This window comes from Odocoileus virginianus, chromosome 13, assembly GCF_023699985.2.
Source record: "Odocoileus virginianus isolate 20LAN1187 ecotype Illinois chromosome 13, Ovbor_1.2, whole genome shotgun sequence".
In the NCBI taxonomy this organism is placed as follows: Eukaryota; Metazoa; Chordata; class Mammalia; order Artiodactyla; family Cervidae; genus Odocoileus; species Odocoileus virginianus.
Genome location: NC_069686.1, coordinates 38,590,083 through 38,615,727, shown reverse-complemented (window position 1 = coordinate 38,615,727; position 25,645 = coordinate 38,590,083). Strand labels below are relative to the sequence as shown.

The 25,645-nt window shown below is 38.0% G+C and overlaps 1 protein-coding gene across 9 annotated transcripts in view; it reads left to right on the top strand.

The window, feature by feature from the left end:
• MBD5 (methyl-CpG binding domain protein 5) overlaps positions 1-25,645 on the top strand; it is a 470,032-nt gene that overhangs the window by 385,043 nt on the left and 59,344 nt on the right. For 7 of the 9 annotated variants that reach the window (XR_011490988.1, XM_070476233.1, XM_070476235.1 and 4 more), the window contains 2 exons: positions 10,641-10,814; positions 21,823-22,495. Coding sequence is in view for 8 of the 9 variants with exons in the window: in XM_070476233.1 (XP_070332334.1) it covers positions 22,383-22,495 (113 nt within the window). In the remaining variant the exon portion in view is untranslated. The remainder of the gene's footprint in view (positions 1-10,640; positions 10,815-21,822; positions 22,496-25,645) is intronic. The other 2 variants (XM_070476234.1, XM_070476231.1) reach the window with 2 other exon arrangements.

Sequence of the window (25,645 nt, the reverse complement as noted above, 5' to 3'; positions counted from 1 at the left end):
AAAGGTGGAAGTAGTGACAGACTTCCTCTTCTTGGGCTCCAAAATCACTGCGAACGGTGACTGCAGCCATGAAATCAAAAAGACGGTTGCTTCTTGGCAGGAAAGAGATGACATACCAGGACAGTGTATTAAAAAGCAGAAACATTACTCTGCCAACAAAATCTGTATAGTCAAGTGATCATGAATGGTTGTGAGAGCTGTACTGTAAAGAAGGCAGAATGCCAAAAACTTGATGCCTTCGAACTGTGTTGCTTGAGAAAACTCCTGAAAGTCCCTTGGACAGCAAGGAGATCAAACCAGTCAATCTTAAGGGAGATCAATCCTGAACATTCACTGGAAGGACTGATACTGAAGCTGAAGCTCCAGTATTTTGGTCATCTGATGTGAACAGACGACTCCTTGGAAAAGCCCCTGATGCTGGGAAAGGTTTACAGTGGAAGAAGAAGAGGGTGTCAAAGGATGAGATGGCTGGGCAGCATCATCAACGCAATGAAAATGAACTAGGACAAACTCCGGGAGATGGCAAGGGACAGGGAGGCAAGCTGCAATCCATGGGGTCACAAAGAGTCAGACAAGACTGGGCAACTGAACAACAACAACTACCTTCTAAATCCTTTCCTCTTTGGTTCTAATAATTTTCCAGTTTGGGTTCTCTAGGAAAATGATCATGTTGTCTTTACATTTATTAATCATACCTCATTTGTCTGACTAAATATTCAAGACCAAGCCAATTCCATATAAACACATAGGAAAGGGCACATTTTTATCAACTGCTCCGGGAGGTTTTTTCCTTCTCTACCTATCCCTGTCTCAAATTTAGTCCTGCATTCATGCAAGGTGAATTGGAGTTTTCTTTGTTTCCTCCTCTTTTTTTTTTCTTTTTGTGTAAACAATTCTTTAAGCTTGTTATTCCAACCAAGATGTGAGTCTAGGGTGGTTAGCAGGAGATAGAAAAGAGATTCAAAAGTAAAATGGCCCATTATATTAACTTTTTCTGACCTGAAATGGAAGTTTTCTTTCTTCTTTATTTGTTTGAGCATTTGATCACTTTGCCTTACAAGTTTTAAAAGTCTATGTTTTGTCTTCCCGGCATTTTAACTTCAGGTTAGACTAGTTCTCCTGCCTCTCGTATACTCGCAGTTCCTTTCTTCCTGCTCTGATACCTGTACTGCATGTTCTTTAACTGTGTGTGTGTGTGTGTGTGTGTGTGCGCTCACGCGCTCCCGCGCATGTGCTCGGGTGTGTCCGACTCTGCAGCCCCCCGGACTGTGGCCCACCAGGCTCCTCTGTCCATGGGATTTCCCAGGCACGAGTACAGGAGCGGATTGCCATTTCCTTCTCCAGAGGATCTTCCTGACCCAGGGATGGAACCCGTGTCTCTTGTGTCTCCTGCGTTGGCAGGCAGATTCTTTACTGCGACACTACCTGGGAAGCTCCTTTAACTTCGTATAAACTGTTATTCCAGCTTAGATTCTATGTTCCATATTTTAGTAACACATTTGCCATATCTCAGACTTCATTGCCCCTCTTTTACTCACCCCTCTTCAAAACCATGGTCCTATTTTATTTTTGTTTGTGATTTTCTTACATTTTTAAAAACTTATTAACTTGAGATTATTTCAAATTTACCAAGAAGCTGCAGCAGTACAAAGAACTCTATTCACACAAATTCAGCAATTAAAATTTTGCCATATTTACTATATCATTCTCTCTTGCCCCACTCTGTGAGTGAGTGTGTATGTTTTTTAGAATAGTTTGCTAGTAAATTACAGAAATCATATAATCTGTTTTTGTTTTTCCTATGCCTATATATTCAGTAAGTCAGAGGTCTGGTTCCGTCCATACTGCTGTCTTGTCTGATAACTCTTGTTCTGGTGACTAAGGTCACATTTTGGATTCTGCCTTAAATTTATGATTGTTGAACTCAAATTGGCTTTCACTGCTACCTATATATAGGTGACTCTTTTTTAAATTTATGACCACAGGGATGTGTGGGGATATCACATTCTTGTGATGTTCTATGGAAATTTGATCAGATGATGCATTGTGTGTGATTTCAGTTGTTTAGAGCCGTTGAGTTTTTTTATGGCCAGCTATTTTTATTTATTTACCAAATATTTACGTAGTGTTTATGGGCTGGACACTAAGTACTTTACAAATCTTTACTTATTCAATTTGTTCAACACTGTGTGGTAGGTATTAGTATTATACCTTCATTTTGCACTTGAGAAAATTGAAGAACAGACATGTAACTTACCCTAAGTCATACACCAAGTACTGAGCCGAAATTTTAATATCAGCAGTCTGGGTACAGAATTGGTGCTCTTAATCACGATTTCTAGGGTTTTCCTCGAAAGATTCTGCTGTTTTCCATCTTATTCAACCTCATTTTTTTAAGAGGCTGGTATTAAAAGCTATGCTTTCAACTTAATTTACATGGAAATAGTATTTCTCTCTTTTTATTTGTATTTCATTTGTTTACAAAACATTTTATTAAATGCCTAAATGACACCAGCAAATGTTATTGACTCAGACAGCTTTGGAAACAACACAACTGATAGTCAACAGCATATGATTCAAGTGATAAGAACACAAGTAAACATTTGTCTGTTTTCAAATGGAAATGCTGTTTTGATTAATTCAGTGATTTGTTTATGTGGAGGTCAGTTAAGAGACTTTCCTCTCTAGTTGAAATCAGAATATGTTCTTCAAGTAAATAAAAACAAAATCACTGAAAAGTTATTCTCCATCTGACAGATGTCACTATCAGTAAATTACTACATAGGAATGAAATTGCATTTATAAATTAAGATACTTGTACACCAGCAATGCTGTTGTTAGAAGTGTCATGGATCACTGATACAAAAACTGTTTTCAGCTTTATGTGCATAGAGATTCATCCAATACTAGGAAGACTGACTTTTTTTTAATTTGTTTATTTTGGGCTGTGCTGGGTCTTTGTTGCTGGGTGCAAGCTTTCTCCGGTTGGCACAGAGTGGGAGCTACTCTCTAGTTGTAGAATGCGGGCTTCTCACTCTCATGGCTTCTCTTGTTGTGGAGCATGGGCTCCAGGATGTGCCAGCTTTAGTAGTTGCTTCACGTGGGCTTAGTAGTTGTGGCACACAGGCTTATCTGCTTCACGGCATAAGGAATCTTCCCAGACCAGGGATCGAACCAGTGTCCCTTGCATTGCAAGGCAGATTCTTAACCACTGAACCACCAGGGAAGCCCTGACGTGTTTTTTAAAGCTGTATTTCTGATACTCCCTAGCAGAAGTTCTCCACTTCAATTCCATCAACTCTGTCCCATATGGGTATCTTATCTTGGTAAACATAGATAAATTGAGTTGAAGACATTGAAATCATCTTTATAGTCTTTCTTGCTTTTCTAGCTTACATAGAAATGACAGCATTAGGAGGATAAGAAGAACATCTAACTCAGAGGAGGTTCTTCAGAGTTTCCCAATGTTGGACATAAATTTAAATTTTAAAATTATATGAAGTATTTTAATACTGTCATAAAAACAGCATGCCCACTCAGATGTATACCAAATCATAACACATAAACATCATGAAACAAAAACTGTGCTGCTTGGTTATATTTTATGAACTGCTGACTAAAGCCTTGCCACCAATTTCCATGTAGATATTTAGACTTCTTAAGAGTATTATTTTTATTTTTAAGTTTTTAGCTGGCCTTTAAAAAAAATTGAGTCCATTGTTATATGTGTGCTTAGGTGTTCAGTTATGTCCAACTCTTTGCAACTCCACAGACAGTCTCTGTTCCTGGGATTCACCAGGCAAGAATACTGGAGTGGGTAACCATTCCCTTCTCCTGGGGATCTTCCAGACCCAGGGATTGAAGCTGCGTCTCCTAATTGCAGGCAGATTCTTTACGGTCTGAGCCACCAGGGAAGCCCACTATTGTTATATATCCAAATCAAATTATGCGAGCAAGAGAACAGCTACAGTGTACGTATGCTCCATTTAAAAAGTACAAATACGACTTAAGAGTCATCTTTCTACCATATATCCTAATCAGGCCTTTACAGTTCTGCAGTGGCAAATCAGTGTGACAATATTATACTAAAGTAAGTCCTCTTGCTTAATTTAAGTTTTGGGTGGTTCTTGCCCATATTTTGTATTCATGACCAGAGATGTGAGTAAAGATTAGATAAGTCATTCGGTAGTGGAAGCGAGATTTTCTTTACCTCCCTTCCTTAAAGCATCTAGACCATTTTGACTGCAACAGTCTTAAATATTGCCAAAGCCAAATTTGCTATTTTTTTAAAGATGCCATTTATAGTAGCTTTTCTGTGATAATCACAATTGTCTCAATATTATAAAGCTAATAAATAATACTATAATGTGGTCTCTTTATTTATATAATGGGGCTTCCATTTAGATTTTTATTAGACAAAAGAGAGCTACAGTGAAAATAATTTGAAAACAACTGATCTAGTTCAGCCCATTACTGTTAACAAATTGAAAAATTAAAGCTCAGGTTAAATGTCTTGCTCAGTTATACAGCTAGAAAATTGTGGATACTAAACTTCCTGTTAATTCATTGTTCTTTCTAGTATTTCTTATCTCTGAGTTCCTTAGTATATTTAGTTTATACCATGCCATTTAGCATTTATTGCCAAGGTTTGTATACAGGCATTTATTTATTTATTCAGTAGGTAATATCTGTTTGCCAGGTACTCTTCTAGTAAATGAAGATAGCCCCTGAACCCAGAAGTTGAGCTGAAAATAAGATAAGAAAAGTAGATTCTATTGAGCTCTCATTTGATTTTGGTTAAATAACCAGCTTGTGTATCACTGAGTGATTTTAACATATCATTGATAACTTTTCTTTTTTTTTAGTTATATTGTAGGGGAGTAAAAAAGCCCTCTAGGTGAGAAAAACGAAAAGGTCAACTCAAAGCATACTACTTTTATAGCAAGTACCTGATAATGTCAGTATGTGAAAGAATATGGGGAGTGCTGTTACATAAAAACAGCACTGTAGAAAGAGATGGTAACTCTAAGCGGGACTCGAAGAGCCATAGTGGAGGAGTTCTATTCTTAAAGAAATTTGCTTTATAAAAGTAGGGGGAAATCATTCTATGCACGGGGAACAACAGGTTCATAGGCAGAGTTCTGAACAGTTCTGGCATTTCCAAGAAACATTAATGCAACAGAATACTAGGAGGTCTTACGAAGTGTGGTGTATAAGCATTTTTAGGCATCATTATATTGGGCTGGAAGAAGCACAAGCTGGAATCAAGAATGCCGGGGGAAATATCAATAACCTCAGATATGCAGATGACACCACCCTTATGGCAGAAAGTGAAGAGGAACTAAAAAGCCTCTTGATGAAAGTGAAAGAGAAGAGTGAAAAAGTTGGCTTAAAGCTTAACATTCAGAAAACTAAGATCATGGCATCTGGTCCCATCACTTCATGGCAAATAGATGGGGAGACAATGGAAACAGTGTCAGACTTTATTTTGGGGGGCTCCAAAATCACTGCGGATGGTGACTGCAGCCATGAAATGAAAAGACACTTACTCCTTGGAAGGAAAGTTATGACCAACCTAGATAGCATATTAAAAAGCAGAGACATTACTTTGCCAACAAAGGTCCGTCTGGTCAAGGCTATGGTTTTTCCAGTGGTCATGTATAGATGTGAGAGTTGGACTGTGAAGAAAGCTGAGCGCTGAAAAACTGATGCTTTTGAACTGTGGTGTTGGAGAAGACTCTTGAAGAGTCCCTTGGACTGCAAGGAGATCCAACCAGTCCATCCTAAAGGAGATCAGTCCTGGATGTTCATTGGAAGGACTGATGCTGAAGCTCAAACTCCAGTACTTTGGCCATCTAATGCGAAGAGTTGACTTATTGGAAAAGACCCTGATGCTGGGAGGGATTGGGGGCAGGAGGAGAAGGGGATGACAGAGGATGAGATGGCTGGATGGCATCACTGACTTGATGAGCATGAGTTTTGAGTAAACTCCGGGAGTTGGTGATGGACAGGGAGGCCTGGCGTGCTGCGATTCACGGGGTCACAAAGAGTCAGACACGACTGAGCGACTCAACTGAACTGAACTGATATGCTTGAAATGCGAAAGTAATGAAATATGACTTTTTATATTGTATCTCAAGTATTCCTCATACTTCTACCCGTTTATGTTCCTAAGTTCTTTAAAAACACTACTTCCCCATCTCATGGTGACAAGTGCAGTACCACAATGACAAGGGCTCTGTATACCCTTGCTGTTTAATTACACTCATCATTCACTCAATCAATACTTTTGGCTCCAGCATGTATAGGATTTTATACTTTGTGCTATAAGAAGTAAAAAAAAAAAAAAAAAAATAGTGATACAAAACCAGAGTTCAAGGAGCTCTTGAACCGAAAGCAGAAATTAGTCTGGGGTAAACCATAATGGACAGGAAAAGATCAGTCTTTGTTCCAATCCCAAAGAAAGTCAATGCCAAAGAATGCTCAAACTACCGCACAATTGCACTCATCTCACATACTAGCAGAGTAATGGTCAAAATTCTCCAAGCCAGGCTTCAACAGTATGCAAACTGTGAACTTCCAGATGTTCAAGCTGAATTTAGAAAAAGCAGAGGAACCAGAGATCAAATTGCCAGCATCCACTGGATCATCGAAAAAGCAAGAGTTTCAGAAAAACATCTACTTTTTCTTTATTGACTATGCCAAAGCCTTTGACTGTGTGGATCACAACAGACTCTGGAAAATTCTTAAAGAGATGGGAATACCAGGCTACTTGACCTGCCTTCTGAGACATCTGTATGCAGGTCAAGAAGCAACAGTTAGAACTGGACATGGAACAACAGACTGGTTCAAAATGGGGGAAGGAATACATCAAGGCTGTATATTGTCACCCTGCTTATTTAACTTATATGCAGAGTACATCATGCGAAATGCCATGCTGGATGAAGTACAAGCTGGAATCAAGACTGCCGGGAGAAATATCAATAACCTCAGATGTGCAGATGACACCACCCTTATGGCAGAAAGTGAAGAGGAACTAAAGAGCTTCTTGATAAAAGTGAGAGGAGAGTCAACAAGTTGGCGTAAAACCCAACATTCAGAAAGCTAAGATCATGGCATCCAATCTCATCACCTCATGGCAAATAGATGGGGAAACAATGGAAACAGTAAGAGACTTTCTTTTAGGGGGCTCCAAAATCACTGCAGGTGGTGACTGCAGCCATGAAATTAAAAGACGCTTGCTCCTTGGAAGAAAAGCTATGACCAACCTAGACAGCATATTAAAAAGCGGAGACATTACTTTACCAACAAAGGCCCTTCTAGTCAAAGCTATGATTTTTCCAGTAATCACGTATGGTTGTGAGTGTTAGACTACAAAGAAAGTTGAGTGCCAAAAAATTGATGCTTTTGAACTGTGGTGTTGGAGAAGACTCTTCAGAGTCCTTTGGACTGCAAAGAGATCCAACCTGTCAATCCTAAAGGAAATCAGTCCTGAATATTCATTATAAGGACTGATACTGAAGCTGAAATTCCAATACTTTGGCCACCTGATGCAAAGAACTGACTCATTAGAAAAGACCCTGATGCTGGGAAAGATTGAAGGCCGGAGGAAAATGGGACAATAGAGGATGAGATGGTTGGCATCACTGACATGATGGCCATGAGTTTGAGTAGACTGTGGTAGTTGGTGATGGACCAGGAAGCCTGTCATGCTAAATTCTGCTGCTGCTAAGTCACTTCAGTCATGTCCGACTCTACGGCAGCCCACCAGGCTCCCCCGTCCCTGGGATTCTCCAGACAAGAACACTGGAGTGGGTTGCCATTTCCTTCTCCAAAACATGAAAGTGAAAAGTGAAAGTGAAGTTGCTCAGTTATGTCCGACTCTTAGCGGCCCTATGGACTGTAGCCCACCAGGCTCCTCCATCCATGGGATTTCCCAGGCAAGAGCACTGGTATGGGGTGCCATTGCCTTCTCCGGTGCTGAAGTCTATGGGGTCGCAAAGAGTTGGACACGACTGAGCGACTGAACTGAAATAATAATGGAAAAGAACATTCAGAAAAAGAATGTATATATGCAAAATGAGTCACTTTGCTATATAGCAGAGATTGGCACAACATGTTAAATCAACTATACTTCAGTTTTTCATTTTAATTAGCAAGGGTTTTTGTCTATTATGTATGCTACGTCACTTCAATCATGTCCGACTTTGTGCGGCCCCATGGAATGCAGCCTTCCAGGCTCCTCTGTCTATGGGATTTTCCAGGCAAGACTAGTGGAGTGGGTTGCCATTTCCTCCTCCAGGGAATCTTCCCAACCCAGGGATCAAACCCATGTCTCCTGTGTCTCTTGCACAGGGAGGTGTGTTCTTTACCCCTCGGGCCACCTAGAAAATCCTTTGCCTGTTACGGTGACTAATGTATCCATATGTTCACAAAGTTCACTCTCATCAGAGGAGACAGATGATAATAGGATAGATAGTAAAATATGTAGCTTGTTATTAATAGTGGTAAATACTAAGAAGAAAAAATAAAGTTAGGAAAGAGGGGAAATTAATTATTGGAGAGGAAAAGGGAAGATAAGATTATTTAATTTCTCTTGCCTTGATTTTCTGAACTCTAGAAAAGAAAAAATACTGGTGGTTACCTATTGTGACAAAGATTAAATGAGCTGATATGTGTGTGTATAAAGTCCCAGATGATAGGATATCAACCAGTATTATTTATACATTTGTCTAAAACAACTTTAGCACAGTAGTCATCTTATTTTCATCACTTATGGACTTCTTTTTTTAAAGGATATAGTTACAGTTTTGAGCTACTTTATCTACAGGATAAGACTCCCTCATCCATATCTTGCTTCTTTTAGCTTCTACTTCCAATACAGTCACATCTAATATCACTTTCTTAGAGGCAAATCATCATTCTTTCATAGTGTTTCTTCTGCAGAGCAATATTTGCTCATGTAGATGTCAGGTCATTTTCTATTTAAGTCATCGAGCAGGCATCCAGATCTTCCTGTGGAAAATATTCACTAATGCCTCATCACTTACATCTCAAGGTTAATAGGTCTAAGAAAATGAGAACTTTATGCTTGCTTTCCAGCTAAAAATGAGTAGAATATTGGAATTGTTATTACCAAACAAATATAAAATCTTCAGTATTAATCTTTTCAAACTAAGATCATTTGCATAGATTAGCTAAAGTTTCAGGTCTCCTAATAACCTTTCTTTGCCTGTGTAACCTCTGTGCATCCTTAAACGTATCCTGCCTCCCCCTTTCCCTGAAAACTAGACTTGCTCTTTGTGTTCCTTTAGCACTCCATACCTGGTCCTATCACACCTGGTATTACTCAGTATTGTAATTACCTGTTTACCTGACCTGCCCAATTCCCTATGCCCACCTCTCAGGCAGTAAGCTCCCTGGGCTGGGGTGGGTGGTGGACACCGGGGAAGCTAGGTTCTCTTTGTGTCTGTGTCCCGAGTATCTGTTACAGTGCTCCACATATAGTTGATTATCAGTAAATACTTAAAACATTCAGTGTAATGCCTGGAGTACCTTTAACATATCAAGATTATAGAAACTTAGTTATTTAACCTTGGTCCCACATCCCTTAATTGTTTCTTTATCTCTCTTGGCTGCTTTCTGAGGAATAGCATTGCTCAAGCATACTGCTACCCCTGTCCTACATCGTCCCCTGTCCTTCTTTGGCCCAAAATTAAAAAGAAACAGGAGGCCAGATATTTGGAAAGATCCCAAAGTTAGAGGAGCACCCTGTGGGGTAATTATGGTCCAAGATGTGACCCCTACTGTTCCAATTTAGAAACATTGTTTTGCCATTCCTCTCAAGGTAATGGGCCTCTAGGGTCTAACACAGGCCATCTATATTTCCAATAACTTAATTTATAAACCAGTTGACTGTTGATTGGTTTGTTTACACTGATTGAAATACTTGTATCTGATACCTAAGTCATAACTTAATGATATCAAAGCCTCTGTAAAATCCATCAAATAATCAGAAGATTGTTCAGTGACTATGGAAACAGCAAAATGAGTTAAATTGCACCAAAGATAATTTAACCCAAGCTGAGGAGCAGCCTTGTCATTGTTTCCCTGATGGCTAGGAGAAAATTAAGTAAAGAGTAATAAGGTCTCGAGTGTTTTGAAAGTGTTTACAAATTTTTTTCTTATTTGCTAAAAGAAAGCACTTTTAAATGTCAGGGGGACAATGTCATTTTGTAACTCAATATTGATAATGTACAGTTTGGTTCCATAATTCTTGATCCCAACATTAAGTTCCTGAAATAGTGGTATTGCTGACAATGGTACTAAAAAAGAAAGAAAAAGAATTAAAGTTGAATGAACATTCTCTGTACCCTCTGCCTCTAGCTCAACGATCACCAGAGTCTAGGGATCAAATCAACTTCATTGAGAAAGTTGACTGTGCTTGTGTTTTTAGCTGGCTTACTGGCTGGCATTCCTTCATAAACTAATAATGCATATCCACTGAGAGTTTATCCTCTACCCTTGTGAAGAAACTGTGAAGTATAGGTTAAGTGGTCATTAAAAAATGTAAGCTGTACCTCTTGTCAAGGGCTGGAGTCTGTCCTTCAAGCCTTACCTTAAGGTCATTTCTATTCCAGAGGTTGGAAACCCAAGTGCCTACAGAGGCCAGGCTGGTGGGAATGAAGCAGGAAGCCGCTGCAGTGAACTGGAGAGCCGAGTCCTGTCTGAAGGAGCGGCCACTGATCTGTTCCAGATAATTGTTGCAAGGCAGGAATGCTGACCTAGTGTTACCACATTGTCCAGTTTCCCAGGTAAGCAAGAAATGCAAGTTTTCATATGCTTTCTGATTTAAATAGTTAATTCACTTGTATTATTATTCTCGAACTGTGCCTGCACCAAATACTACCACTGCTGAGATTTGGCCTAGAGCCCTCCTGTTTGTAACTTGGTTTTATATTTTGCTCTCCAGTTCCTGATTGTTGAATTGGAGAGTTTATTTTCTACAGGTTTTGCTTTTCTTCAGCATGTTCAGTAAAATATTCTCTGCCCGGTTTTGTGCTATTGAAACTACCTGCCTCTCTGAATTGAACGTTTTATGCGTGAGTTTTCTTTGGCTGCTACCTTTTCTGTGCTACCTTCAGCATTCCAGTGAGCAGTCACATGCTAAATGGAGTCTCCTTGAGACACTTTTCATATGACACCACTAACCATCTACCGGTGTTACTACTTACTCATTTCATTCCTGATGTGTAAGCTAAATAAACACAGTAAAATATCATTTATTTTATGGAACTTAGAGATTGTGTGCTTCGGGCTCCCCCTTCTAGAATTAACACAGAGACCATCTTCCTCCTCTTGCATCTTGAGAGAACTTTTCAGATAATCAGTTAGACTATGGTTATCTTTAATGTTTAATTATATTTGCTAGAGATATTGATTAGACTTGAGTGTTCCTAAATGTTTATACATATTTAGAGACATGTATTTGTTTCTCCAGTGGCTGAGGAGTCTTCCTATTTTCTGTTTGAGTAACCTCATTGCCAGGTAAATTGAAGAATGCTAAACATTTTTTTAAGTAAAAGAGTACATAAACATTAGCTGTTTCAATATGTTGTCTAACCCAGAAATGTATCAAAGTCATGTTTGTTTCATTCTTAGTACAGTTTTAATTTTTAAAAAGCTGATATACATTATTTTTTAACAATTATTCAGCCTATTGAGCTACACCTTGAGTAACCAGAATACCAATCATGCACAGATAAAATGTGAAAATCACCCCTTCAACTTGCTTACTGCACTCTTAAAAAGATTATGTTAATGAAGGCAAGTATTTTTTTAAATAAATAATCCTTATGAGAAGCTTTACTATACTATAAAATAGCAGAAGTAGCCAAATATGTTGATGCTTAATATACCGAAGTAAATTGTAAATAAATTTACCCTCAGAGTTGTAATGAGTTTATTATGTCCTAGATGTTCTGCTGTGACCTACTATACTTTAAGACAGTTCTCTGAATTTTTTTTAAGTAATATGTATTTGGAATCCGTGATTATTCTCTTTTTGACTTTTAAGAAAGTAAAATGCATAGTAAGCATTTTCTTCATGTGCATACAAACCCTCACTTTCCTTCTATATTTTCAAAAGCACAAAGGGAAGCTTTAACTCAAAGTTAGTTGTCTCAATTGTGTTTCCTTTGTAGTCATGTAGAGTTGGCAAGGGGAGAGCTCAGTGGTGTGTAGTAATGCATGTGAGTTCCTGAATATTATCAGGGAGGATTATAAAGAAAACTCAGTTTAGACTTGGAAAGCCAAATAATGACTGGAGAAACCAGGAAGGCTTCTCTGAGGAAGTGACATTTAAACTGAGATGAACAGAAGTTGGTTTAATGAAGAACATGAGTATGGTGGTGAGAGATGGCATTTCAAGCAGAAAAGTAAGAGTGACAGGCTGAGGCATTTTTAGAACCAGTCAAAGGGATAGCCTTAGTTTTTGTTTGTACTGTGTAGGCCATTCTGGTTAATGTGTTCTTTCTGACTCTCCTTTTTCCCCACGTAGAGAAATAACAGCATAATACTAGTGGACTTTCCTGGCGCTCAGACAGTAGAGAATCTGCCTACAATGAGGGAGACCTGGGTTCGATGTCTGGTTTGGGAAGATCCCCTGGAGAAGGAAATGGCAACCCACTCCAGTATTCTTGCTTGGAAAATTCCATGGACAGAGGAGCCTGGTGGGCTACAGTCCATGGGGTTGCAAGGAGTCAGATATGACTGAAGCAACTTAGCATGCACACACATAAATAATAATGTAGATATTTATTATGTGCTAGGTACTGGTTTAAGACTTTTAGCTTATTGTATCCCCAAAACAGAACAGTTCTATAAAATCTCCATTTTATAAGGAAAGAACATTTTAAAAACCTACCCAAGGTCAGAAGGATGGAGCTACAGGACTTCCCTGCAGTCCAGAGATTAAGACTACAAACTCCCAAGGCAGGGGGCATAGGTTCAATCCCTGGTCAGAGAACTAATATTCCACATGATGCACAGTGTGGCAAAAAAAATTTAAAAATAAAAACAAAAATAAACCGAAATGACTATCCTCAACAAAACTTAAGAAAAGATACAGCTACATAGCATCTCAATACTGTAGTTAATTTAAATAAAACCCTATTTTAGACTTTCAGATCACTTCCAGTATAGTGTTTGGCTGTTTGAAATAATACTGCTGATTCAGTGGGCTGGAAGACTAGGCTGCGCTCCATGAAACAGCTCATCGCTGTTCCACATGGTGCTGGCAGGTCTCATGTGTGTGTCTGGGGCTTCAGACGGACCAGCTGGATTTCTCTCTCTCCACATGGTCTCTGATCCTCAAAGGGCCAGTTCCAGTTCTTTGTGTGACAGTGGCATTCCAAGAAGCAAGAGTGGAAGATACAAGGCCTCTTGAGGCTTAGGCCCATCTCTTGAGCTATATCACATTCTACTGATCAAAGCAAGTCACAAGGCCAGCCCAGATCCAAAAGGTAGAGTAATAAATCTCATTTCCTAATGGAAGGAACTACAAGATCTTTGTGGCCAATTGCAGCCTGCTACATTTAGCTTTTAGTCTTCTAAAGGCTTCTGTGTGCCTGGAATGTGTAAGTTGCTGAACATTGGTAGCATGAAATGGCCTGTATAAGTTATCCTCCTGACCATTGATGGGCAGAGTTCAGTTTGCTTGTTACCTTCCCTCTGAGGGCTGATGTCATCCTCATACACAGTTTTGAACATTAACACTATCCTACACTGAAAGGGCAAGGATGTTTGATACCAGAGAGTTTTAACGATCAGGGCAGGAAAGATCTGCTTATGATATCCTGATAAATTTTGTAAAACAGATGTAAAGTGCACTGGGATAGTTTGGGGTGAGTAAGTGGAGCCTGGCAGAAGCATTAGGCCTCTTACAAAAGATGTATCTGAGAGGTCTGTTTTGGAAGAGGTAGCTACACAGTGAAGATAAGAACCAAATGAAAATAACAACCAAAGTTAAAATGAAGCTAATTTATTGGAAGATTTTTTTTTAATGGAAGAAGATATAACTGTAAAATGAGCGTTCTCATAAATAAAAATGCATAGCTTAAACAAATAGGTGAAAGGTGAAACAGGTGGCAAGGTTGGATGGGAGCGCTGGCTAAGTGCTATAAAGGAACTGTGTAAATTGATATGAGGGTGAAAGATAACTGAAAGGGGCAAATATCATTTAGGGTTACCCTTACAAGCATAATTTAACTAACGGAAAGAAGATGAGTATATCCATTTATTACCCAATCAAATAATAATAATGTTGTAGCTACTCAGACATTATGCTTCAAAATGCTAATGCTCATGTTATTTCTTAATCCAATCATATCTGTTGTTGCATGTACATATTGTTTCAGGATTTAGGTAGAGAGGTAGGTTTCATGTGAGCCTTTTTTCTCAAGTGTTGAACATGAGGCGTTAATCCTTGCAAATGTCAGAATGGAAAAGACTTCCTTTTTTTTAATTATTGAAGTATAGTTGATTTACTGGAGGAGACTTCTAAACTTTGAATATTTCATGAGTTAACTTTATAATCATTGTATATAAAGTATGTGATAATTTATACTTATGTTAAATATTGGTATTTTATCTAATTTACATGGTCTCATTTTGATAAATCAGTAGTTCATTCAGTATTCATTCTAGCCTACTGTGTATCCAAGTAATGCCACTGAGCACAAGATTAATGTGTGATTAATGTGATAAACATTTTAATAGAATTTACTCATAGTATCACATGACTTAAAAATCAATTCATTGTTTTCACCATTAGTCAAGTTTGTGACATTATTCAGAAAAATATATGATGTTTGTTGTTATTCAGAGAAATTTATGAAAAGTAGCTACTTATTTTCATGATGTCATATTCTCTGATATCTAGTCTTCTTGGTATTTTGGGTATAACTTTTAAAATACACACTAACACTGCATAAGACAATGAGTTTATTCTTAGGTTCACAAGAATGTCAGTAAAGCAGAGAGAGAAAAAGCCATCTATTGCCTTAGCATCATGTTGAAATATAGGTTTCATTTTTATATGGTTTGATTCATTTTAGTGGTTCTTTTATTAATCCAATTAAAGTGTGTATATAAGATATTTAAATAAAATTCTGATGTGCTTTACAAATAAAATAAAAAGTTAGCATATTATTTTTCTTAGAAGCCCTATAATACTTTTTCTACACAAAAATTATTATTCAGAGATTGTAAGATCATTAGGGATAAAGCTAGAGCAAAAAAAAAAATCCTTTGTGTTTTTTGTCAAGGTGCATAGTAACTAGCTTCTATTGACTTCTTTTTAAAGCTTCTCTTTCATTTTAGATGCCTGTGTTGTTAAAACCTTAGAAGTCTACATGGTAAAAATCAGGATATAAAACTACGTTGGCTAATTGGAATGTACATAGTCTTCATCAAGTATTTAAGCACCTCCTGTAGGCCAGGCACTAAACCTGCTTTAATCAGGAAATGGAACTATTGGAAGAACCTAGAGAAACAAGGTCCCTGATGTGAGGAGTTAGTTTACATTCCTGTGGGGAAAGATTAACAAACAAATAAATGATTTTTTAAAAAATCAGTTAATAAGAGGTATCAGTAAATTAACAATTTGTGGGAGAATACTTAGGATTTACAGTGTCTCTTTGAGGAGCTGACGTTTAATTTGAATTCTGAATGAAGCCAATGCAAAGAATTAAATCAGGTCACTAAAATTCAGTTCAACAAAAGCCAACTCTCATAGACTTATTTGCATATTAAAAGGGGGATGGAAAATGAAAATGTTGGTAGAATGGTGGCAGATATTCTCCTCAGAACACATATGCATACACATACCCTACTTTTTGAATTTTATTTTTATTTCTTCCAGAAATGGTTGTGACATCAATTCAAATAATGTCCTGTGTGCAAGATCTATCCCTGATCCTCAGTGTTAGTGAGATAAAAGTGCCTTTCATGTTTCCATACATTTTTGTTTTAATCTGTGTCTTTTGGGCTTAAACCAAGCCATGTAAACAGGGTAAGTCATAATGAAATCTTCAGGAGAGGTAAAAGGAAAATGTTGTGGATATGTAGTTTTTATGTTAAATTTGAAAAAAAGAATAAACTGTTGTTTTTAATTGTAAAGGTATAAAAATAAAATTATTGGAAATAAAAACAAAAATAAACAAATGGGACCTAAGGAAACTTAAAAGCTTTTGCACAACAAAGGAAACTATAAGCAAGGTGAAAAGACAGCCCTCAGATTGGGAGAAAATAATAGCAAACGAAGCAACAGACAAAGGATTAATCTCAAAAATATACAAGCAACTCCTCCAGCTCAACTCCAGAAAAATAAATGACCCAATCAAAAAATGGGCCAAAGAACTCAACAGATATTTCTCCAAAGAAGACATACAGATGGCTAACAAACACATGAAAAGATGCTCAACATCACTCATTATCAGAGAAATGCAAATCAAAACCACAATGAGGTACCATTACACGCCAGTCAGGATGGCTGCTATCCAAAAGTCTACAAGCAAGAAATGCTGGAGAGGGTGTGGAGAAAAGGGAACCCTCTTACAGTGTTGGTGGGAATGCAAACTAGTACAGCCACTATGGGGAACAGTGTGGAGATTCCTTAAAAAACTGGAAATAGAACTGCCATATGACCCAGCAATCCCACTTCTGGGCATACACACCGAGGAAACCAGATCTGAAAGAGACACGTGCACCCCAATGTTCATCACAGCACTGTTTATCATAGCCAGGACATGGAAGCAACCTAGATGGCCATCAGCAGACGAATGGATAAGGAAGCTGTGGTACATATACACCATGGAATATTACTCAGCTGTTAAAAAGAATTCATTTGAGTCAGTTCTAATGAGATGGATGAAACTGGAGCCCATTATACAGAGCGAAGTAAGCCAGAAAGATAAAGACCATTACAGTATACTAACACATATATATGGAATTTAGAAATATGGTAATGATAACCGTATATGCAAAACAGAAAAAGAGACACAGATGTACAGAACAGACTTTTGGACTCTGTGGGAGAAGGCGAGTGTGGGATGTTTCGAGAGAACAGCATGAACATTATCTATAGTGAAACAGATCACCAGCCCAGGTGGGATGCATGAGATAAGTGCTCGGGCCTGGTGCACTGGGAAGACCCAGAGGAAGCGGGTGGAGAGGGAGGTGGGAGGGGGGATCGGGATGGGGAATACATGTAACTCCATGGCTGATTCATGTTAATGTATGACAAAACCCACTGCAATGTTGTGAAATGGTTGGCCTCCAACTAATAAAAATAAATGAAAAAAAAAAAACTTGAATGATTCTTGAATAATTGGTCTGTATAGAAGATAAGGTTATCAGAATCTCAGAGGCAAATAGAATAGACTATAATATTTAGCAAAAGAGGGCATGCATGGGTTTTCAAAAGTCTGAGATGCATGGCCTTCTCAGTGAACTATCAAAATGGCAATGATTTATGTACGGAGATATTTATCTCAGATTTATTTGTAACTGTGAAAATTTAGGAGAAAAATCAATTTCCACAAAAGGGAAGTAAATATTGAATGCCATAGTAAAATGCTTAAGTTGAAAATAAAGTGCAAAGTGGTAATGATTCAATATTTAAAGAAGGCACTATTATACATACAAAAAAATTGGAATTAGCTTAGCTTTTTTCAAGAGCAATTTGGCAGTGTCTCCAAAGTTTAAGTGTTCAGACCCAACATTAATATGATTGATATTCCAATAGATGAATATTTGTACATTTATATGATAGAGTACTATTCAGATGTTTAAAATGAACAAATTGGATCTATATATCTGCAGAAGAGATAGATCTGTATATGTCAACAGAGATAGCACTCAAAACAATGTTGAATTTTAAAAAGCAAGTTGAAGAATATATATGTATAACAGTATTTATGTAAAAACTTTAAAATACATATAACAAAGCCAAATATTGTTTACCGATATACATAGGGAATAAACATATAAAAACAGCCTGGAAGGATTGATTGCTGCTGTTCAGTCGCTGAGTCGTGTCCAACTCTGAGACGCCATGGACTTCAGCACACCAGGCTTCCCTGTCCATCACCACCTCCCAGAGCTTACTCAAACTCATGTCCATTGAGTCAGTGATGCCATCCAACCATCTCATCCTCTGTCGTCCCCTTCTCCTTCTGTCCTCAGTCTTTCCCAGCATCAGGGTCTTTTCCAATAAGTCAGCTCTTTGCATCAGGTGGCCAAAGTATTGGAGCTTCAGCTTCAACATCAGTCCTTCCAATGAATATTCAGGGTTGATTTCCTTTAGGATTGACTGGTTTGATCTCCTTGCAGTCCAGGGGACTCTCTACAGACCAGAATAAGAGTGTTCATTTTCTTTAGGCCAGAAGGGAAGGGGAACAGGACTAAAATGAGAAACTGGATGGGAGTGAGGGATAGTATTGAACTTCATCTGTAATATTTTCTAAGTGTTTTTTCTTTTTTATTTAAGCAAAGTGACAAAATGCATTGTAAATTTGGAGTGGTAGCTCATTGTTTATTAGACTCTTTTTAATGTGTGCTTTTAAAACTTTTTAAAACAATGATTGAAAGTCATCCATGCTTGCAGTGGTTATTATTCAACGATGAGATTAGAGTTCAATTTTCATTTTAATTTTCATCACGAACATCTCTGAATTTTCCAAATTTATAAAATAAATGTTGAGGAAATCAATCCCACTTAGAGAAGATAAACAAATGATAATAGTCGCTGGACCTCAGCTCTGTGAGGAGTTCCTAAGGCCCTTACAATTAAGCTGCCTCTAAAATGCCGAAGTATCAGCCAAAAAAAAGGATGACCCTCCCAGGAACAAAAGGAAGAAGTGGGCCAGCTGTGGAAATGTAAAACCGGGTTCTATCTTGGGAAGGAAAGCTGGTACAGAAGTCTGAGTCAGTGGGTCTCAAACTTGAGCATGCTGTTGAATCACCTGGAGGGCTTGTTTGTTTGTTTTAAAAGATTACCCTCCAGGGTTTCTGATTCAGTGATTTCAGGGGTCAGTTCTGTGATTCTGCATTTGTAACAGGATCCCAGCTGTTAACAGTAATGATGGTGGTCCCAGGACCATGCTTTCAAAACTGCAGGTCTAAAACCCAGCCATCAGATCTTTGTAGTTTTGATTACTGAAATATGAGGAAGATATTTGGCAGAAATCAGTCTGATGTCATTATCTGGCAGATCCACAAGTTACTTAAGGGCATGAGCCAGTCCATCTCAGGAAAGTTGGAGTCACACGCAAGAACAGGCAAACCAAAAGAAATAGAAATTGGCATCAAATGATCAGAAAGCTTGAAAGTAAGGGAAATGAGAGCTAGTCCAATCTAAAGACCACAGGCCACGGAAGACTCTTCTTTAGGAAAAAGTAAGGTAATAAAATGAGCGTGAAAAAAAGACTGTAAAAATCGTATTTACTCATCAGTGTCTGTTGCTGTTTGATCAGGCTGGGAGTTCAGAATGACGCAGAGTTCTTTCCCATCTTTCACTAGCACCAGGAACTCCTACTCGGCAGGAAGCGTCCTGAGAGCAGGGACTTTTCTTCCCTTCCTTGCTTTCTCTATCCTTTCCTGACCCCCTCCCTCCCTCTTTCTTTTCTGTTCTTCCCCACTCAGCAGCTTTTTTTTTTTTTCCTCAGCAGCTCTTTAGTGCCAGACATTGCCCTGGGCTTTGGATAAAGTGGTGTCTTACCACCTTTGTGGAACTTCCCAGGTGGCTCAGTAGTGAAGAATCAGGAGCCTCAGGAGATGAGGGCTCAATCCCTGGGTTGGGAAGATCCCCTGGAGGAGGAAACGGCAGCCCACTCTAGTATTCTTGCCTGGAGAATCCCATGGATGGAGGAGCCTGAGGTTGCAAAGAGTCAGACACGGCTAAGTGGCTAAGCACACACACCACCTTTAGACTCCAGCACATAGCATAGGCCTCATACATAATAGCTGCTCATTAACTGTGGAATGAAACATGAATAAACACATAGATGATCAACAGGGATCATGGTTAAAGGTGCAATGAATGGGAGACAGAAATAAGGTGCTATGCCTGCAAGCAGGTCATTTCTATAAGAGGCATAGACCCAGTGGAGTGGGCCTAGCAATGTAATTAGCACCTGGAGTCACGACTGAGAATGCACTACTTGGCACTTTCCTTTATACTCCACATTTTTCCCAATAAATTTTTGCTACTTTTCCCACTGCTTGCCAATGTTTCCCACTCCCATCCCTAAGGTTCCTGACTTTCAGCTAAATTATGCTTCATTGAAAGTGAAGTGGCTCAGTCATGTCCGACTCTCTGCAACCCCATGGACTGTAGCCTCTGTCCATGGGATTTTCAAGGCAAGAGTACTGGAGTGGGTTGCCATTTCCTTCTCCAGGGGATCTTCCCAGCCCAGGGATCAAACCCAGGTCTCCCGCATTGTAGGCAGATGCTCTTACCGTCTGAGCCACCAGGGAAGTCCAGTATGCTTCATTTCAACACCTTTAATCTGCCTCACAGCCAAGGCAGCAAATAAGGCATATGCCAGAATACATAATGCTTTTTACTATAAAGCATTCTCCTACTTTCCCAATGAAAAAATCTGAAGAAAGATTTGGAACTTGAGTAGTTTTATGTCTGTTAACACTGTTTAATTTATTTAATTTGTTGACTGAGTCATACATGCATATATAAAACTAAAACATTATTTTTTATTTAAAATTTAAACAGTCTTAATACTGTGATATGAATCTTAAGTCATATAACACAGTTTTTAAGAGCATATTACCTTTACTTTCAGTTAAGTTGTTTAAGATTCAGCATTTTTAACCATGGATGATGCTGTCACCAGAAATTTTTATCAACAAACTACAAGTCCCACTCATATAACACTAGAACAGTTTTTTTTTCATTCATCCTTTAGTGTACTTTCATGAGTTCCACAAGGTCATCACACCGTGTATTAAATTGATTATAAAAAGTCTTGTTTGCCACAGCAATGCCAGCAACTGTGGTATCACATTCTTCGCCAGAATTAAGCACCAAATCTTTTTAAAAATTTATTTGCCATCTTTGTTTATTCACCATTTCCATTAAGATGACCTCTTGTAGCATTCTACCTTAGCATGGACTGCTGCTGTTTCAGGCCAATGTGTCTTCTCCCCAGACAGCACATTGTGACACAGAAAAGGAATGAAGAGAACACTCCATAGTAAAAGGGAGTTTGTAAATCTTAAGTAAAGCGATTCCCGCTCTTACAGCCAAGAACAGTGGGGGAAAGTCTTCTCATACTTGGGAATGCACTGTGTGTTTATTTCCTTTTAATTTTCTCTTCAAAAAAAAAAAGAAACCCTCTTGTTTAGGTGAATATAATAATTAGAAAAGTAAATCATAGGGGTTTGTAGAATTAAAGAGTAATCAAAAGTGACTGTATTAACACATAGCTTTCTAGTTGTTAGGGCATGAGAGGTGATAGATATGTTTTCATTGTCAGAAGGAGGTTGTATATATGTGTAATGCCGTGGTTATGAGTCTGTCTCTAGTAATTAGAAAGCTACATGTGTTGAAGAGCCAACAAACTGGTTGATCTGGAGTAAGTAGATCAAGCTGGAAGAAGAAAGATGACTTTGACATATGATTTTGACAGCAGAAGACATCAAAATGGCTTGCTACACTTACCAGTTTATTCCATTTTTAAAAGTATGCAGCGTCTCAGTTTTTCACTATTAAATATAGTGTTTACATATTTATGTGTGTTTCAGGCTACCTTATTGGAATTTTGAAGACATGAAAACATCAGATGAACCCACCTGCAACATCTTGGATTCAGAGTGGAAGATGAAGAGAAGCTTTAAAGAATGTGGCCTATAAAGGCGGGTAGTACCTGGAAATATTAACTGACTCACACTGTAAAAATGAGACCAGTTTCTAAACAATAGAGGTTCTTGTAGTCCACCATGAAGGTTCAAGACAAAATGTTGAACTAGAAACTTACACTCCTCCCCTCTCCCACTTCAGACAGGTACCAGCATTACTGAATATGATTTTCTTTAGTCAGAAGCACTTGTTTTTACCCATGTAGACCATCCTTAGGAATTAAATATTGGTTATTTAATGTAGATTATAATGGGAAACTGATTTTTTCTACAATGGCAGATTTCAAGGACTTGGTTCCAAACTGAGCCGAAGCTTCCCAATGCATTTTGTACAGTCTGGGGAAAACTGTGCTGCGTTGGCCATTTTTGAAGGCCACGATGCCCTGTAATACAAGGACATCATCTTATTGCTGATATCTTTGGGGAGTCCTAAGCAGACACAGAAAATGAATGGAGGCAAGGAGTGTGACGGAGGGGACAAGGATGGAGGTCTTCCAGCTATACAAGTTCCTGTGGGTTGGCAGCGTCGTGTGGATCAAAATGGAGTGCTTTACGTCAGGTGAGCCCTTCCTATTACCTGCATTATCTCCAAGTTTGCAGCCACCAAATAAAGAAGGTACAGCCTGTTCCTCTGAGAACGTAAAATATTGTGACTGGTAGCACCTCAAATCAATTAGAATAAATGATCTTCATGCTGGAAATATTAAGTATTTTTATTTAAATTATTTTGCAATATAAAACCTGCCTTAGGTTACAAGAGAGGATTTTTATGCATTATTTGTGTTTATATAAAGTGTTGCCCTGCTTATCTCTCTAACAAGGATAAAGAAAAAGATGAAGATTTCTAAAAGAAACCCATGAGCGTCATTACCACATTCGCAGGAGAATGTAAAATACTGAAAATAGACCAGATGTCTCCTGACAATATTATTGTCCTTCATAGTGCTTCTGCTGGCTACTCTGATGTAAGGTTGTGTTTTTCTCTATAGGCAGTTTCAATTACCAGTTTCTTAATGCCTGATATTAACTAAAAATAATTTACCTGTTTTTTCTGTGCAGTTTTTAATCTATTCCCTGCATATAATAATAAAAAAGAAAAAGTCATGATGGAGTCATCTCACAAGTAAAAATCATAGAGCTTACATGTAAATACCTGTTCTTTTAAATTTTGATGGCCTTTGTTATGTTGAACAAGTTGAATGAAATAACTGTTGGCAAGAACTTTTAGTCTTATTATTAAATAATAGGCACCTAAGTTCCTTACTTTGTAGTTTATTGGTAAATATGTTAGTAGGATACCATAAATCTTTCTCTGTGATGTAATTTTTAAAAAAGCTATGATGAAGAGAACTTTTTAAAAGATATCACATTTCATCATTAGATTAATTATGTTGCTTTCAGTTCATCAGTATTACTTTTATTTGTATCTCAGCTTCAATGGAATTCTTGTTTGTGCAAAGCTGTATTTATATAAATAAGGAATTTCCCATGATACATACCCAAACAATTTCATACTATAACATCTCAGAAGTCAGTTCAGATCCTGTCCTGGATTTGTTTGTTTGGTAGAAGTTATTTCTTGAGGTAAACTTAATGACCAACTGAAATTCTTTTGAATTTCTGTAATATTTAGGAGGTGCTCTATATTAATTGAAGTGAAGGGATAAGAAATCAGGGAATGTGGAGCTCACCCCATTAAAGATTAGATGGATGAGGACACATGGGATAACTTTCCTAAAGTATTTCTATTGCTAATCCTGTTACCAAACTTCCAGAAATACTTTATCAGTGTAATGTAGCAAGATACTGGTGTTGTGTTCCTATTTACAGTTGTTCTAGTCTGTAAGGATCAAATATTATATATTTACAACTAAGAGCAGTTAACTCCAAAAATCTTGATAATTTCAGTTTATTTGTTTTGTTTTTGTTTTGTTTCTTCTTTCTCCCTATGAAAGATAAATCAGCTTTTTAGGTTGCTGAGAGTTAAGGCAAATTAAGTCTGGAAATCTGTTAGTTATCTTGCTCGTGGCATCCCAAGTCTGAGTAGACTTTACTGTTAGTGTGAGTTTGAATTCTCCCAACCCAAATCTGCACTCTAGGGATTATTTCGGAAATTAACTTTGCCAGATACGCTAAAACACCTTCAGATAAATTCAACCCAGCACAGGTTTGATTCATGTGTTATGTGTAAGTGGTTAAATTACCACTTGAACATATATAAGATGCTAGCCCTCCTTGTATAGCTTCCTTTGCAATGTGTAGTTTGCTTATAATTTTTAGGTTAGTTTCCAGCTGCTCCTGCCTCAGGGTGGCATTGAGGCTGCACATTAAATTTCCCACCTGCTTCCAATCTTCTAAGCTTTATCTATGCCATAAGACTTCTAACTATTTTTATGTTAATTATTACTCCCAAAAGTTAATTAAAGAGCTGCAACTGAAGGAAAGAACCCAACTGACTGATTGAGAGGAAGTGTTTCTAAAGTGTCTGGAGTACTCTAATATTATAGAAATTCAGGAATTCTTGTATTCAAGTTTAATTTACAATTAAATCCTTTAGGATTCATTCATAGACTTTCTTTAACCATAACACATGAGACAGTTTCTTTTCACAATATTCTTGAATTCTTCATATGATAACTAGTGATTTTGTTTTATCAAAGCTACCAGACCTCCAAAAACACCTTGCTGGCCCTCCCATTGGGTGGAACTCCAATCTGTAATATGGGAATTCTTATTCTTTGCATATCATCTGGAAAAAAGTGTTAGCCCAGAAAAATAAATGAGTTAACAAAGTTGAGGATTTTAATTGTGATTTTTCTACATGCCTAAGTCATTTACATGGTTGTCCATAAATAAAATATGAATTGCATTCTAAAGCAGGTTTATTTATAGACACCAAACTACTACCTGTATTTTTGTAGAAGCAGAATAGTCTACACCTAGTAGTGTAAAAGGTCTGTAAAAAGCAGTGTAAAAGATTGACTGGAAAAGGTTGGTCCTCATCCCAGTTCCCAGGAAGGGTAGTACCAAAGAATGTGCTGACCATCAGACACTCACACTCATCTCCCATGCTGGCAAGGCCGTGCTTAAAATCTTGCAAGCTCGGCTTCAGCAAACCAAGAACTTTCAGATGTCCAAGCTGGGTTTAGAAAAGAAAGAAGAACTAGAGATCAAATTGCCAACCTTCATTGGATTATAGAGAAAGCAAGGGAATTTCAGAAAAACATCTATCTCTGTTTCATTGGCTACGCTAAAGCCTTTGACTGTGTGGATCATGACAATTGTGAAAAGCTCTTAGAGAGATGGGAATACTAGACCATCTTACCTGTCTCCTGAGAAACCTGTATACAGGTCAAGAAGCAACAGTTAGAACCCTGTATGGAACAACTGATTGGTTCAAGATCGAGAAAGGAATAGGACAAGGCTGTCTGCAGTCACCCTGTTTGTTTAACCTGTATGCTGAGCACATGATGAGAAATGCCAGGCTAGATGAGTCACAAGCCAGAATCAAGATACGCAGTAGAAATATCAGCAACCTCATATATGCCAGTGATACTACTCTAATGGCAGAAAGCAAAGAAAAACTAAAGAACCTCTTGATGAGGGTGAAGGAGAGTGAAAGAGCCAGCTTAAGACTAAAGACTAAAAAAGAACTAAGATCATGGCATCTGCTGCCATTCAATTCAGTTCAGTTCAGTCACTCAGTCGT